Source organism: Lutjanus erythropterus, chromosome 12, assembly GCF_056507025.1.
Source record: "Lutjanus erythropterus isolate fLutEry1 chromosome 12, fLutEry1.hap2, whole genome shotgun sequence".
NCBI lineage: Eukaryota > Metazoa > Chordata > Actinopteri > Lutjaniformes > Lutjanidae > Lutjanus > Lutjanus erythropterus.
Window position 1 is genome coordinate 26,042,363 of NC_139328.1, and position 18,256 is coordinate 26,060,618.

General features: G+C 39.2%; 1 protein-coding gene across 1 annotated transcript in view; it reads right to left on the bottom strand.

The window, feature by feature from the left end:
- The window catches only part of LOC146318071 (receptor-type tyrosine-protein phosphatase N2-like), a 299,017-nt gene that overhangs the window by 21,451 nt on the left and 259,310 nt on the right, over positions 1-18,256 (bottom strand). Inside the window, exons 17-19 of the mRNA XM_084731518.1 lie at positions 14,346-14,423; positions 10,797-10,916; positions 9,455-9,621 (exon numbers count right to left, since the gene is read on the bottom strand). Of these exons, the coding sequence (XP_084587644.1) occupies positions 9,455-9,621; positions 10,797-10,916; positions 14,346-14,423 (365 nt within the window). The remainder of the gene's footprint in view (positions 1-9,454; positions 9,622-10,796; positions 10,917-14,345; positions 14,424-18,256) is intronic.

The following is an 18,256-nucleotide window of genomic DNA, read 5'->3' on the forward strand; positions in this document are numbered from 1 at the left end:
CTGCTGCCCTTTGTTTTCTCTTTGGTTTTATCATCAGGAATTAACATACTAAACCTGATTATTGTTTTCCTTACACCATTTTTTTTCCACCTCCAACATCTACAGTCACCTGAAACCTGAAAGATTTAGCTTCATTTTGTTCTGCAGAAGAAGAGCACCGTCTTCCTGTTTGGGGCTGTAAAGCAACAGAAGAATCGGCCCCAGTGTCTTGCAATTCTTCATTAAAATGTTACAAGAAGCATCTTGTAAGAACTATAGATTTACTGCAATGATGGAAACAATTTCATAACAGTATCCTAAAATGAAGAAGACAGAGCTTTCCTTACTTTGCATGGATTTACTAAAATTATTTTGTGACTGACAGATCTTGAAGTTGCCATCCCATTGCTGCATGTAGATATATATAGAGATAATTTGGCTTTCATGTTTGTTGCTGCTTTCATACATGCATAAAAAAGTTGAGCAGTGCCTCAAAGTATGTGTCGAAAGTGGCACATCCTTTTTGAAAAATTGTGGTAAAAATTCACACCTTGTTCATCAAAATGCACAGCAGCCAGTGAATCACAAACATCGAGCTTCTATCTGAGCAAGAAGCGGCGAGCCGTGAGCTTGATCCCAGCTGGAGATCATCTCTGATTCTATTTCATGGTGATAACTCTAAATAACAATATTCAGAAGGAACATATTATATTAAGGCAACGTGTGTGTATGTGTGGTGTGTGAAATCCATAATGCATCACCCAGTAAAGGAAAGAAAGCTCAGACCTGAAGTGTTGAGGCTTCGCTCTTTCCTTCCTTGAACTGGAAAGCTCATTTATGGTTAGAGTGAATATAACAACCTTCTAGAATTCCTCATTGTAAACAGCTTTGCCACATTTTTACACCCTTTTTTATTGAAATTTTTCAACTCTGCTTAAGGTGATTTTCAATCTCTTCGACCTTGTTTAGTAGTCTGCAGAATTTCTCAAAAACCTAATCAATTCCAGTGATATTTATTGAAGTTATGCCAAGCACCAAGGAAAAATTTAGATCGTCCTCATATCCATTACAGTAAACTTTATCCACAGAAGAAGACCATGAGATGTGTTTGAAAGGTCTACAATGTGGAATAAGCTAGTTAGTAGACCTTAAGAATTTTGGTTAAAAAAAATATTTTTTTCATGGAATTGTTTTGACAATTTCACTGACTGAATCATATAATATCCTGGATGAAGTTGAAACATTTATTATTATCCAAAGCACAAATTTAGGAATGTGATCTCATGGGATGGCGTATAAATAGCACATCACTTTTAATGACATTTTGCATGTCATGTCTACATATTTTAAGCTTTCTATGTGTCATTTAATGCTGTTACATGTGGTGCATTTTATGAGTTTTGGACATGGTAACAATAATCAGGTGACTTTTGTCATTACTTCTTTTATGGTCAATGTGGTAAAATGGTCACAGTTTGGTTAAGTTAGTTAAGTACATTATATAAGTTAACTTGTCATTGTTGAATGTTGGTCTCTCACAGGAAATGAGCTGTTTTGTTTGACTCATCCAGCCATATTAATCATTATCCTTATTAAGACATTGGCATGTGATTCATATGCCTTTGGTAAAACCTGGCTGAATTAAGAGGATCATGGAGCAGTAGAAGAAGTTTGCATTAAATGAACACATTCTGCAAAAGTGCTTTACATTCACAAACTGGTTCAGTTATATAAATCCAGATATTCTGATGCAAGTTCTTCCTTCCGGATACCTGAACTTTGTGTATCATCCAATAACAAGTACTGATCCAAATACCTTTTAACTGATATTTTTAAAAGCTGTATCTGACTGACCCAGTATGGATGTGATATGATTGCTATCATTGTAGAACGGCCTTGCTTAGATTAAACCCTTTTTAAAACATGGACAAATGCATACAGAGAGTTAATGCTATAGAAGACCCAGGCCGGATGTAGCAGGGTCCCATTTCAGGGTTAACAAATTCTGTGGAATCAGATGCATAGACTTGGGTACTTGCCAATACCAATACCAGCATTTTAGGTGGTACTGGAGGCATTTTCTGATCCTGGTATTGATATCAGAACAACACTATAAACCACATGAAACACAGTAACATAATTGTCAGTTAGTCACTGAGAACCAAACCCAACTGAATCTTCATCAACAATCTGTTTTCAGGCATTTCCAGGACAAACAACCTCCATGCTTTTTTTTTTTTTTGACAAAACATGCATTTTTGGCAGTAGGTTTTGGAAGGGTTTCCCGAGGCCCGAGAGATGAACACACAGGCAAGAATCACATCACAAAAACTGCAGAAAGTAAGTCTTTCCACCTAACACCCCCCACCCCCCGGCCCGACTCATTTTCATCCTCCAAACCAGCAAAATTGAAAAGTCAGAGCTCACTGCAGACAATTAAAAGTGATGTTACCATGGAAACAGCTGGCAGAGAGTCACCAACAGGCAAGGAAGGGGGATTGGGGGCGGGGGTGTATAGAGGGGAGTGGGATTCAAAGGAAACGGCCCGTAAGAGAGATTCAAGCTTGACGGAGTAAGAGCGAAAGACAGATCAAGAGTCAGACAGAGAGACAAGAGACAAAGATACAGTAGATGGAGTGGATAAAGACAGAGATGGTGAAAATAAGACTATATGCACACTGAGCCACCTCATTTTGAAAAGGCTGTTTATGGTTGAAAACAGCGTGACTGTGAGCTGACACTCCTGTTCTCGTATAAAGATCTCAGTCCACAGTGACAGGCCTAAACCTTGAGACTGTTTTACTGAATTTGAAGCTGCAATTTGAGAAATTATATCAGTTTTATGAGTGACATGTTTCATTCCCTGTATTAACACGCAACAATAATTTATGACACTGCCACCATTTACAATCTGTATGTAAGTAGTATACTTGCAAATGGCTTTATTAAACAAGGCCCTGATCTCTATTATCACCTACACTGCTTAAAACAGCTAAACTCATTTACATATATTTACAAGTATAAAATGGTGTCTTGGTTATGGGTCATAAATGCCCCCTGTTCTTAGAGGAAAACATCCTGTTAAGTCAGACTACTTTCACATCTAAAGTGGTAAATTAAGGATTTATTTCGACCAAGTCAGGGACGGTGATTGGCAGACACCTATGCAAATATATTGGCAATCGCTGGTTGATGGGCAGACAGTGAGCAGTTGCAAAATTTCAACATATCGCAAAATGTCATTTGTCAGTTGTAGCACACAACAAACCCATCATACAGACACATGATGTGGTCAAGGTATGATATGCGTCTGGGGTTCAACTAAAAATTATTTCATTATCAGTTCACCTGCCGATTATTTTCATGGTTAACTAATTGTTGAGTCTTTGAAATGTCAAGAAAATGCTCATTACGATTTCCCAGAGCCCAAAGTGGCGTCTTCAAATAGCTTTTTTTGTCCAAAACCCAGAGACCCTTCATTTACTACCATAAATGACAAAGAAGAGCAGCAAATTCTGACATGTAAAAAGCTGGAACCAGCAAATGTTTGACATTTTTGCTGGAAAAATAACTAAAACAATTCATCACTTATCAACATAGTTGGCAATTAACTTTCATTCAATTGACTAATCGGCTAATTGTGCAGCTCTATATGTGCCAGTTTGGTAAGATGATGTGTCCTGTATATGTAGTCGAACTCCACAGGAGCTGTGTGTGTTCTGTCTAACAAGGAGAAAAATAAATAAACAAAGAAAAAGAGTTCAAATTGATGCTTTTCTTAAGAGTTGATCCATCAATGCTGGGAAAAAGGACAGTTAAGTTTCAACAATTTGTCAATTAGAAAACAATGCATATGGGTGTTTTGCATGTCAGAGGGTGTGTGTTGCATTTTACCTCTGCACAAGATGATTTTACGATTGTGAAGTCCTCTGACAAAATAAACATGAATAATTCAATGACAACAGCAGTATGGTATGATCAGCTACACTACTATTTAAACTGAGGGATTGCAGAGAATGTTTGAGGTGAGAGATAGTTGCTTTCTTAACCTTACTGCTGAAAACGCCTCCAGGTGAAGCTGAGGTCTGTTTCTCTTTTGCACTTTACTCTTTCAGGTTTGTCCTCTCTAGAGAACTATTTTGTAGGTGTCAAAAACATCCATTTAGTGTGGAACGAGGGCAAAAACAGAGAAAAGTTTGGATGAATTCTCAGAGAAAAATTCAGAAATCATCGAGTGGGACAGAAGGGGAGAAAGATAGAAGGACATAAGAAACAGATCAAGGGTGGGAGAGAGGAAGACGAAAGCAACCGAAAGAGAAAGGGAGGCGTGGTGAGAGAAGGCGGAGGAGGTGGGAGGAGATTGAAGGAAGTCAAGCAAACCATGAGCAAGCAAAAAGGCGAGAGGTCATCTCAGGTCACCGGGCACAGCGAGGAGAGAGAAAGAGGAGCGATGAGAAGGAGGGGAGGGGGAAAAAGGGCATAAGGTAGGGTAGGGAGGGGGGGTCAATGAGGCCCCTTTGGTTGCAGAGTCACAGTCTCCAATGATCACTTTTGTGACTATGCAACTGGGCTTATATTACTAGCTGCAACATCACAAAAATGACACTGGCAACCGCTAGTTAGCTGGTAAAACGGGGAAGAAGGACAGAGAGGATTTGTAAGCAATGCTTCGGCTCAGTCAGTGAGTTGTAAGTGAGGTTATAAAAAAAAAAACATGGCGGCACGAGCATAAAAGAAGGAGAGGTCAGCCGACATCCTCAAACCATCGAGGTATAAAAAAAAAACATCAAAAAAAAGGAGGGTCAGGTTGTTATTGTGAAAGAACCATATCACCGGTAATAAAAATGAAAAATATCTCCTTCTGCGCTTTCTTCATTGTGTTCTGACCCCGCTGCCCTGTGAGTAAAGGCAATATTTCCTAACTGATGGTGGGTGGTGACGCCCACCAGACCTTTTTATAATAGCTGTGACCACAAACCCTCACTCTCGATATCTCACCTAATTGATGTGCGCCAGCAGCACGGCGACACCGGGCCTATATATAAAACTGAGTTGGGGTCTATCGCTTGAGAAAATCCACAGTGAATCAGAGAAAAGGGGCCGGGGCGGCACCCACCTAATAGGCAATACAGTATATCAGTTTAAAAGAGGTTGAAAGGGGGGAAGGAGGGGAGCAGCTATAAAGGCGCCGGAGATAAAGGATCACTCCAGCAGAGTTCCCTCAATGCATCCTGAATTACACTGTTATCGACTGGAAAATGCCCAGGATGTTTGAGGATATATAGATATTTTTCTGCCCGCATCTCAGGTCACGAGTCAGAACTCCTGGAGAAGTGAGAGGTTTGAAGTTATTACGCTGCGAGCGAGACACAAAAGCCATTCAAAGCCTCTGTGGTTTAGGGGAGGGAAGGAGGGGGACAAACAACTCCAGGAACTTCACTTTCTTTTTGTTTGAAAGAAAAACAAAAGTGTCCAAAAGAACCAGGTCCATCCACAAACATCTCTCATACACATTTGCCCTTGCCAGTCATTCAACTGCAGTCCCTTTGGGAAATCAAAAAGATCTGAAGAAAGTAGCACCCTTGAATACCTTGTTCAGACTACCAACCCAAAAAAGTTTTTGGCATTTGCAGGTTGTATCCAGATTACTTTTTAAAATCTGGACAGGAAACATGAAATGTGATTTTTGAAAGTCAGATCCAAGCCAAATTTGGAGGTGATCTGAACTTTAATTCCAATCAGATTCGTACAGATACACCTCAGTCCGGATGCTCTGGCTGCTCAAATTTTATTTTTTTTTCTTTTGCGCCACGAGCAAAACACAATATGTCAAATTCAGAGTGATGCAGAGTGGTATGAAGGACACAAACAAAAACAGTCTGTGACAGACACTAAAGTGTCTAAACTGTCTGTTGGCACATTGGGAAGATGTTTTTGTCCAGGCTCACCAATGAACATTGTTACTGATGCCACAACAATCCATGCAGGTACGTGGGTGATGTCTGGACTATGGCTGATGTCTACCAAATTGGTATATGACAGTGTCCACAATGAAACTTTGCAAAGGATGATGTTATTGTTGCTGAAAGGGTCTTTGTCTCTGCACCGCATGTCCTAAACTTAGTTGTGTTTAAAAAGGAAAAAAACAACGTGAAGACGTAATGTAATAAACAGCAGCAACACTGTTTTTATTTTCACTCTCACATGCTGAAAACAACAACTCTACAATAACTCTGAGGGGACACACTACCACAGATACAAAAAGTTTTTAAATCATCATGTTACGATGGTAGAGGGCTCAGTGGTCGATGATTGTCATTGCGATGCCATTGCAATGGACGATGATACTGTCCATGAGCTTAACCCTATCTGGAGGTGGTTAGAAATATGATTCCAATTGGATTTCTACAGATGCATTTAAGTCTGGACACTGTTTGCTCAAATCTGATTTCAAAGTTTCTTTAGTGTCATTTGAGTCCTACGTTGCCGAGTTTGTCTGGTCTGGTGGTCTGTAGTTACAGACATCTACATTGTTATCACAACATTGTTACCTATCCAGATATGTTGGTGATGTCTGGACACACAGATCTGATCCGATCACTTGCAAGTAGCACACAGTAGGGCTGAACGATTTTAGGAAAAGATCTAATTGCGATTTTTCTGGCAGATATTGCGATTTCAGTTCGATTCACGATTTTTTCTTCAAATCAAGCTTCAGTGCAATATTCACAATGTATAGTAACATTTACAATCATTATTAATTATTCAAACTAGGTATTTGTGAGGGCTTCAAAGAAAAATAACATTAAGAGAAAAACTACTGACTATACTGAAGACAATTTGCACACATCATCACATTAAATCTGTATAAATAAATAAATTAACACACACGCACACACACACACACACACACACACACACGTCTGGTCCATTCAATAAGTTCCATATGACGTTCGCTGCATTGTCGGTTATGATGCACGTCAGAGGAGTGTAACTACGAAGCGAGATTAATGTGTTAGCGAGCTATGTTGAGACTAAAAATCCAGGGTTTTCAGTGTCACGAAAGTGGCTCTCTTTTAACCTGCTAGATCACCATGGTAACTTATACTAAACTCATAACCTGGTCGGGAGCAGGTTATGTTCAGAGATTCAGATTAAATCGTCTGTAAAACGCGCCGTTCTTTAATTTATAATTGTCCTAACAAGGTTGTTTATGAGCGATATAGCTTTTAAACTGAGGGAAGACATTAAAAATGAAAAGTTGCTGAGCTGTATGTTCGTTATATCACCGAACGAATCCATATAATGTAAAAATGAAACAGCGGCACAAACTGTATGCATCGCGCTGTCATGGTAACCTCCGTTTGGTGATGCAGAGTCATTTTTCCGGTTTGCTCCAGATCATATTAACACTTTAAATTTACATCGTATATAATCCACACAGTAAAATAATGATGAAGCAACTATAGACACTTTGAATACTTTTTACTTTTATCTGTTTTGTCTCCGTGATTTTGCAGCTCAGATCACTGATCAGAAAATTCATCATCATTTATCACAGACAGTCTTAAATCAGTAACACTCATTTTACGTTCGTTTAGCCAAAAACTTCAGTGATCTCCACGTCTCTGTCATCATAGGACAGTGTCAGACAGACTTCATCATGTTTAAATCCGCTGTATGGAGTTTTATTGTTTAATGTGCAGTTTTCATGTTAGAATAAACGGCAGCATTAAGACCACATTTAGTCCATCAGTCATTTTCTGACATCATTCTTCTTCTCCTGCTTTATTTGCAACAATGTTGTTTTTTGCCGTAATGTATTTAGTATACTTTCCACAGCTCATAATTATAACAACTTGATCATTTTGACTTAAGTAAGTGGCTCGCGATCGCTTCATTTCATGGAAGAAGAGTGAAATGACGCAACAAACGCCGCTTTAATGTGAGCGCGCACAGAGTCTGAAGACGAAAGCCTGGATTAACAAAGTGAGTTGATAACCACCATCATGATACCCGTTATCTCTGATTGAGGTTTTAGGCTTTGTCGATCCAGAGCATACAAAGAAAGCCTGGCTGTGTTGAGCTTGCTTCGTAGTACAGCCCTCAGGAGCACTGCAAAAAACCGCAGCTTTGGCGATCATGTGATCGCGTTGTCTGAAATCGCAATTTCGATCAGAAAACGATAAATCGTTCAGCCCTAGCACACAGTCTGTCTTAGAAATCTGATTTGAGAAACAAGTCTGATTTACCTGCAGTCTGAACAAAGCTGTCAAGGACTGTTGGAGGTGCATTTCATGACTTGATTTTTAGGTTTTATGTTTCTGGTGCCTACTTTCCTGCCTTTTATTCTTCTGTTTTAGTTTGTGTTTTGCTACTTTTTGCCAGAATGGCTTTCAAAAAGTGTCAGGGAACTTCTTGCTAGATGATGAGTGAATACGCAGAAGAAACTCAAGGAACAACTCAGTAAGTATCAAGGCTTCTGTAACCCATGATAATAGCTGTTGGGTTCCTGAATGTTGATGACACCATTCATCACAGGAGACAGAGATATCAGTGAGACTTCTTGTGTAAGATGTGAGCTTGCATATAGAATATAGACAATGACGTACGTGCAAAACATTTCCCCAGTTATGTTTTCAGCTAGTATCACACAGTTCTTAGGTCTTTCTCATGTCTTGCTACAAATTAACTACTTTAGAAATATAGGCTGGTTTTGCTCAACCAAATCAAAGACAAAGTGAGGTATCCAGCCCTTTAGAGAAACAGCTTGGGTACTTTTTTCTTTTGAAAATATCCTACAAAGTGCTCTTCTTCACTTCTGCTTTGGAAATGAATCCCGTTATCAAAGGATATTTTTCTCCAAAGGCCTCTTTAAAAAGACTTTCAGAAGTTTCTTTAAGGTCTTCTACAACCTCAATGCTTTCACTATCAACATTAAAAGCAGGCTTTAGTTCTTTATGTACTTCAAATGAACAGAAGTCCCAAGAAAGTAAAAGTAAGTAAAACACTAAAAACTCTTTATTACCTGGCTGATATAGAAAAATTTATTGAAAATTCTGTGTGAGTGCATGAGTGGTATCTATCCAGGCACATGCCCAACAATGTAGGGGCCTCATTTCAATAGCTGGTGGTGGTACCTCTGACTTTATTTGTGCATTATAAGAATACAATGGACAGGAAGCTGGTGAAGGATTACAGTCTGGGTGCTGCACTAGTAACACCTGTGGTTTAGTTTCTTGATGCAGATTTGGTGGCTCCATGAGGAGACAAAGGAGACGCATGGCTATCTGCTACCTCTCCATGCCAACAGTGGGGTTAGCAGTGACAAAGACAACAGGACAAGGACAATAAAGGGGACAAATCCTTCCCTCCAAAACTTTACTTTAAGAGAATTTAATCAACCGCATGAAAAACAATAACACTTTGTTTAGTTTAAAATATTTTTATGGTTTTCTTTAAAGTAGTTCCCTACCTGCGGAAGTCGAGGAGCGTCCGGCTAGTCTCGGGGACATTTTGGTTCAGCCAGGTCAGGAAGTGGAACTGAGTGACAGTTCGTGTCTCGTTGGTCTGCATGTTCTTCAGATAGAAGCTACGGACGAGGAAATCGTCACACCAGATGTGTTCAGACACCAGGTTCACCTGCAAAGACACACAAACATACAATGAACAAACATATGGAATGTGCAAGACTCAATTTAGACATAAAAGCACTACACACCAAACAGTTTTACTTGCCATTGTGTTTATGCTTATTAAATTGAGAAAACTGAGAAAAAAGACAAAAAAATTACTTATCAGTATTTACAATTATCATTTACAGCACCAAGTGTTGCATGTATCACAATAAAACCCATATTTTCAGAGACATAGACAAGATTGATAGATCGCTTGGGACATAACTTCACAACAGATGTTTCATTAAGCAATGACAATCTTTTGGGACAGTTATATTTTTGGCTTTAAAAAGTTTGACTTGATCATAGTGATTGGATAGTCTAATGTTGATGAAAGCAATTGAGTTTGCCAACAGTGGTCAACACAAGCAACTCACAACCAATATATATCATAATAATTAATAAAGCACATGAATACATATAAGACATTCAGTAGATGTCATCACAATAAAGTTGCAGTTGGCTATAAAAGCACTAAGAGTCCTTCAGACCTTTAGTAAAGTATGGGTACAATACCAAGGAGGCCTCCTGCTTGTTAAAGAAGGAGAGATATCTATTTGATTTGACCCTCCCAGGGAAAGGTCAGCCAGGATGGCCATTGCTCTAGGAATGGTTCTAACTTGGTAAACAAGACCAAGATCATTCAAGTTGATGCCAGTGGTCTTTTGGCATAGTTTCACAGTCTTTCCCATCCTATTTTTATTAACCATGCTGAGATTGCCAAAGCAAACAAATAATTGCAAAAGTTAAACTGACTCAATGAAATGTGAATAAAACATTTTCAAGAGCAAAGAGCAAGAAGCCCCTCAACTTTCTCAAGAAAAACTGTGTCTGAATGACCTTTTTGCCAATCAGCATCAAAGGTTATTTTGTCATCCGGGATGGTGCTCAAGTACCACCACTGTTTACTAAAAGCAGACAAGATTTCCTTTGTCTTAGATACATGGAGTTGCAAGTACGAGTCATCACACCATTTTAAGAAACTGTCTGGATCCTGGTCATTGATATGGGGCAACAGATTAATCAATTAATTAACCAGAGCTCCTGAAAGGCCAGTTGTTGATGTCAGTTATGTTTTTCCCCTAAAACATCATACATCTGTTTCAAACAGTGATTTTTGCTCATTGTGAGTCATCTTACCTCATAGATGTGATACAAGTTGGATCCCTCATCAGGCCAGTAGTGGTAGCACTGCTTCACCCCGCTTTCAACGAGAGGTGTCAGCATAACAATAACCACACAGCCGTTCTCCCATACCATCTGCAAACAAAATGCAAAATCAGTAAAACTCACTGCAGTGGCAGCGAGACAACAGCAACTTTACCATCTCAAACTGACTCTCTTTTAAGGGCTCTTCCTTTTGAAACCTAGTGGCTACTATCTGTGACAGAATAACCTTCATGGTACATTTTGAAAAAGTCTCAAAAGAACAGATGATCTCATTTTTAACCAGGGACTTAGTGTTTTTTAAAAAGTTCCAAAGTAAATGTCAAGGACTCAGCCATTTCCTAAGAGTAGGAGTCACGTTCTTGAAATTGTGGGGAGCTCAGTTTGGAACAAGAGCTCATAGGAAGCTGTCAACACTTCACAAAATCTGCAAACGGGAACACTGACATGTGTCCTCCCTCACCCACTCGCTTGGATATTGGTCCATAATCAGTTTAAATTTTATGCTATCTATCGTTTTGGAAGGGTAGACATGTCTGTTTTGGGGGTGGGGTGAAAATGAAGTCTGAAACCGAACACTTCAAGACTTGTTTACTGTGCTTGAAACTTTGGTAAGAAACTACAGGGAAGTCAAGCGTTGTGGCATGAAAAGTAATTGCTGTCGAGGCGGTTCCCTCCCCCAGCTGGGTCATTCGACAGTGAGACCCGGCACGCGGTCGTATTTTTCCTGCTGGCAGTCATATTCTCACAGCCGGAGGGTGGGCTGGCTCTAGAGATCCATTCGACTCTGATCAGAGGTAACAGTCAGCCGTTAATGGAAGCCATAAAACAATACCGCTCCCACATCATCGTGTTAGATAACCAAGATGGCCGCACCTGCCGTTCAGTCAGAAGCGCTGCCACACCTTGCTGGAGATTTAACCAACGTTTAATTGCGGCAGGTTTTGAATTACTGCACCCCTACACACCCTCCTCTCAGCCCCCACTGCTTCTCTGATTGGTCTCAGGGATCTAAAGATGTGACGGTGCACTTTTTTGAGAAATGGTGTTAATTTGGTTTAGCTGACAGGGTGAGAACTCTGCTGGTGCAGACAAGGACAAGTTCCCTCTTTTAAAACTTATCTGGTTTGTTAAAATGCAAATTAAATTTAAACTCTTATTTATCCTGGAGAAAGTTAACTGCACACCGTGCTCTTTTCTAGAACTGTGCTGCTTAACATCACACAGATTCATGTATTAGCTTGTGGAAACTGGACATTGTGGAGTGTGTGCCTTCAGTAGTACTTTGCTCAAGGGCACCTCAGCAGAATCCTGATAGGGAAACTGTTGTGTAAAATGTGATGGATGTGGTGTAATAACCTTGGCAGCTCCTGATTTAGGAGCCTGATAAGACACAGTATTGCTGGGTAACTTCATTGGACCACAACACAACAAGAAGCCTGGATAGAGACTTTTAGACAAAATAATCTTTTCAGCTGTGAGTTAAGACCTGTGTACTTGATGCAGACTTTATGAGACACACATTTACAACACAGTCTCTTGATAAGAGAGACGTATTAATGCTTTTAAAACTTCCTCCACAGATGTGTTTAGTAAACCTTATTCTGTGACCCTAATGTTGACTAAATGGAGCCCTAAATGTTTCCATCCAAATGTATCACAATTTTTAAGCAAATGTCAAGTAACTCATCAAAAGAAAATGTAAATGAACGCTTTTTCCTGCCCACTGTGAGTGTAATTATTAGGAGATGGTTGATCCGGTAAGCAGTAGGTTGTGCAGCAGTAGGTCTCCAGTCGGAAAGCCAATATACCATTGCAGAAGAAGAGTGCGCAACAAGATGACGTAATTAAAAGAGTGCCAGCTGAACCGCAAAACAATATAAAAAACAGGATGGAAATATTACATTTCTGTTTGTTTCATGTATAAATGTGATGAAGGTTTCCTCAGATCTGTGTGGAGAGGTCATGGATGTGTTATGGAGCCATGGAAGCGATGAGGAGACAGTCGAATTGAAAAAAGCTGATCAGTCATGTGAGTTAAATGTTTGCTATGTCGGAACTTATTCAGAAAATGTGTTTCCATCTCCCATTAAGAACATTAACTCCTTTTCAGCCTCTTCATCAACGTTTTCTGATGCAATACTTCAAAATGTGTATAAAAATATATAATAGAAACTAGACCCTTCACAGAATAGTGGACTTGTTGATTATCAAATCCACTGAGAATTGATCATTGTTAGTGAGTGAAAAGAATATTATATATCTATATCTATATCTATATCTATCATATATATATATATATATATATATATATATATATATATATATATATATATATATATATATATATATATATATATACATATATATATATATATATGTATATATATATATATATACATCTATATTTTGGGTGTAATTGATGAACAAACACTGTAACTGGTGAATCTGGAAAAAGTAGGGAGGGAAGTAGTGGTGTAATGGGGTTAAAGTTCATTCCTTCATCCCCCTGAGGAGACCTCCCCATCCCACCACCATCATGATCAACACCCTCTCTTCCCCGCAACCCACATTTCTGTCCACTTCAGTTTGAAGTCACACATTCACCTTCTCTTATCACCACAACTAAAGTAGTTTGTGTTGAGAATTGTTATGGATTTCAATTGACTTAACTATTAGCATAAATGTACCGTAAAATTTTACTTTGACTGAACAATTTACACGCATCTTTTGGCACCTACCCCTCAGCTGATGAGCAGTCAGCAGAGTAAAAACAGCAAAAATATATAACCCGACTAGGATGTAGGTTTAAAAAGAAAACAGAATATTTTGCAATACCACTTTCATTGCAGAACTAATTGTAATCATTAAAAGCAGATATTTGTATTTTGTGGCCTTGATGTTTCAGCATTGTTCTAAAAGGACATTTTTCTCTTTGGTTAAACAAAAAAAAAAAAGATAAGTTTAATTTTAAATTAGTTGTCATTTACATTTCACTCAAGTTTAGCATTAACAGTGATTCTTGAAATTCCTCTCTTTCAAGCCTGAAATGTAACCAGCACTAGCAGGGACAGAACTTGTTTGACAAGGGGACCTTCACGTCTAACAAACCCCTAACACACACGCACACACATATATATACACCACGACTGGCCAGAATAACTTATTGATCCTCTGGTCTCTGATTCAAACCCAATCCAACATTTGGGACAGTGGGAAAAGTGTTTGTCGTCCCCTGCATTAACAATGTGTCCCACAGAAGACTGGTGTGTGTGTGGTGGTAGAGGTGTTACTGGGCAGTGAGCATGATGGTGAAGGAGAGATTAATAACGACATCCACAGAACAAGCTGGTCTCCCGCGTGGCTCACTGCACTAATAAAAATCGGCTAACTCTTGTTTAAGAGAGGAGAACGTATTGATTTTTGCTTGTGAGTGTTTGTGCATGCACTGCATGTGTGTGTGTGTGTGTGTGTGTGTGTGTGTGTGTGTGTGTGTGTGTGTGTGTGTGTGTGTGTGTTTACCTGCCAGAAATCAGCCACAGTGGAGGGCAGAGGGCCTTGAGTGGCGATGTAGGCTGGGTTCCTGGGATCATGATCCATCTGACAGGAGAGGAAAAAGGAAAGAGTTGATGTAAGGTCAAAATGTTGATTGTCTACTGAAGTTAATCTCCTTTCCACATAATTCTGTTTTTGTCTAACACTGAATATAATACGACAGCAATTAGGATCTCAATTCTTCGAGAGTTCTGGCCTAAACAGCAGCACAGTTTGAAAAAAATTGAAAGCACAAGAGAAAATACAAGACAGAGCAAAAACAAAATAAACTATACAGTGTTAGTTATGAGTACAAGAACTTGCTCTAAACCAGAATATTAAATAAAACCTGGGGTACTAGCACTCATTAATTGATTTTCTCTTTTTTTCTTCTCTCTTTTTTTTGGAATCAAACCCTGGCCACTAACTCTGTACATGAGGTCCACGCTCTACCAAGTAAGCAGCCAGTATACCCAGGATAAAATATTAACATTAATTACCAGCTGCAATAGCATGTGGTTTGGTATTGTTTTCACTTTGTGAGTCTGTGTTTGTGTCATCACAGCAGCAAAATGTGGCCCTGGAGAGACCCACTGTAGGAACTACATCTGTAGTGGTTTTGAGTACTTTGCCAAGTGGTTATGTCTGTCGGTCAGTAGACAGATTTAGTCACTGTGATGCAAGATGCAGTCACGACACATTACAGATGTGTAGTTGAGATCAAAATGAAGGCTGAATTCGAATATGGCTGTAATCTGAGTTAGGAAGTTGGATAGCTGGAGAAGTTGGAGGAAGTTGGAGAATATGAGTCACATTGCCAATTACTGTCAACAGGAAATGACAGGCCCTATACTCCCACAAACTGCTCCAAGCAGGTTTATCAAATTCACCTCATATGAGGTCAAAAAAGTCTTAAGACCTTGATGATGCTCAATAGTGAAGATTGTGAGTTTTCATCAAACACTGTTGCAGCAATGATACATAATTTGCCATGAAACAGGAAGTTGTAACTGGCAAAATATGGCCCACAGAAGTGGTGTTGAATTGGTTAATTAAGTGTTTATATGTCTGTCTGTGGAAAGATATTGTCACAAAACAGCCAAGACATTAAATGTAATAGATGTGTAGCTGAGACGAAAATGAAGGCTGAGTTGATAGTTAGGTGTGATCCTACTCATGAATACTGAATACTTATGTAATAATGTAGTAATGACTAATGAGCACTCATGGGTCTAATCCTAAGTTTGTGGACGAGAATAGCGGCTGGTGTGATCCCATCACAAGAGTTATTTGTGTTCCATTTTAATTTACTTCAACCTTGTTAAGTGAATTACAGCTGCAGTAGGCAATATTATTTCATTATAATTTTGCATTTTTTGCATACCACTAACAATGTTTGATCGGGTTCCTTTAAAAAAAAAATCTGTCTGTGAGCATGTGCCTCTTGGTATTTCAGGTTTCTTTTTTTGTTTTTGTTTTTTAACTGGACTTGACCTCCCTAAAACCACCAACCAGGGTTTGCCAGCACATAACTGGCCAATCACAATAAGTCTGTACAAACAAGTTTTCTGTGTGTCAGTTCCTCCCTTTCTTTCTGCTTGGCTCGATGGCACTTTCACAGTTGTTCCTTACCTCTTGGTCAGACATAACTAGTCGAATAGAACAAATATTAGTTTACAAGTTAGATACAATTGTTGACAACCCTGATGTTCAGCTTCAAGCAGTAGCAAAATGTGAATGCATGTTTAGTACCTCATGGGGTGGGAGGGGCTTAGCAGAGAAATACTAGGCAGCAGAGAGAGAGGCGGACAGTTTTGTATCACATTTGCTTTGTATGTATGTTCAAATTGCCCACTGCATCTTTAAATGAAAATACGGAGGGGAAAAACATAGTTACTGAAATTTTGAGAGAGGTAACATAAGTAAAAATTCTAAGAGGACAATGTAAAAGGCAAAGCTTTAGAAATTAAGTTGAGTTCTCTCACTTAAATTTTTAATCAAAAATATCTTCTTAGAAGTAATAGTTTTTAGAACTTTAGTTTTCAGCCAAAGTTGTCTGTGTGAAGTCAGAAGGTATGGGGTAATTAATCAACTATAAGTTCTGGGAAAGTAGGTTGCATGTCGAGTTTTTTGAAAACTTAAAATACAATAAGAAGTGAGAGGGCAACAAACCAATAACAGCCTTATAAATAAAACTATACCAATGAAGTCATCTTTGAGTGGTCAAGGAGGGCCACTTCACCTCAGCATACAGCAGCACAGTAATGATTTAGTGCTCTGCAGCCTACAATAAACCTCAGTACATCATGATATACAGTAACAAGGCAGTACAAGCTTTGTTTTCCCAAATGACCTCCAGAAATTCCTCCCTTGTGTCTTCCTCTTTGTAAAAAATCCAACTTTACTGAAGACATATGTAAGTTTTCTCATATATACCATCTTTTACTGTTCATATAGTCACAGCTCAACGCTTCTCGCTGAAGGAGGTGAGAGTTTTCATCAACTTCCTACCCACTTCCTTAACTTCATGGAAATTACAGAAGGATGGCGTAGGCGTCGAGAGCAGAAGACAGGAGACGAACGTGAGGTGAATTTGCGAGGAAGTGAGTGACACCCCTGCCTATTACCATGCAAATTGTACGGTAAATGTAATAATTGGCAAGACCAATTTAGCTGGAAGCAATTACGAGGGGAAGGCAGATAATTTCTGGGGCTTTTCTGCACACAAAATTGTCTTTAATGGTCCTCTGTTCCCTTTATGAATGCCAAACAATAATGCACTTCTAATGAACTTAAAATGTAGTAACTGAGAGAGAGAGAAGGTGACATGATGGTACCAGGGAGGTTTGCTCATTAAAACATCCACAGCCAGAACTACGTCACCATGAAAAAATAGCTGGAGGCAGAAGTGCACTTCTAAGACAACTGAAGGTTGTTGGCCAGAGGGTTACAACTACACTGCAGTGTATATGACACTAAGTATGTGGGCACCCCTTTTTGGTCCTGTTTTTCATGGTTTTTAATGATAAAGAAACTTACTGCTATAGCATACAATGATATTTTAGGCACTTGCTGCAATGCACATTCGGGGGATGGTCTAGAGTGCATGCCCATTAGGAGTGGGCTTGGCCCCCGAAGTCCTGTTCACATTATTGTTGAGAACTATTCATCCAATCAACTTTACAGTCAACACTGCACTCCCTTAAGTCCCAAGCAATAGAGACAGAGCGCAATGCGTCATACTCTGAAAACCACGCCCACTGGAGGGCTGAAACGCCTGTCAAAATACCTGTAGTGAGCTAAAAAAAATAGATTTCAGCATGTCCAAGGATTATTTAGCACCCTGTAACTACCAGAGAGTATTGCCTGTAAATGTCAGTGTTCCTTCTCCTTACCTTGCTTTTCTGTGAGAAATTATCCATTATTATTATCTATTTGAAATTGTCCCACTAAAAGGCTCAAAGGGAAATACTTTGATATTTAAAACTACTTGATCAAATCACCAGATAAAATCATAACTTAACATGACAAAGATCAAAACCAGGGATTTCATGCTTAGTTAACTTCAACCTCTCCTACCTTCATCATCCCAGATTAGCAGCTATAAATTAGAATTAGAATTCATTCGTCCTGCTGTTGTCTCACATTTGGATGATAATTGCTTCTGGGTTTTAGGTTCTTCAACCTATTGGTAGTTCATTCCACTGTATAGCAACTTTTAGACATTTTCTGTTGTTTGCTAGCAGACAGAAAGTGACATGAGGCACCTTCCCACAAAGTCAATGGAGAGGCAAGAATTGTTTTCCCCTGCAGTGGAGGCAGGGCTTAATTGTGCTCTGTTTCGATACACTCTCCAAGTATTAAGTCCATGAGGTGAACGGTTCTCGAGATATGTGAAG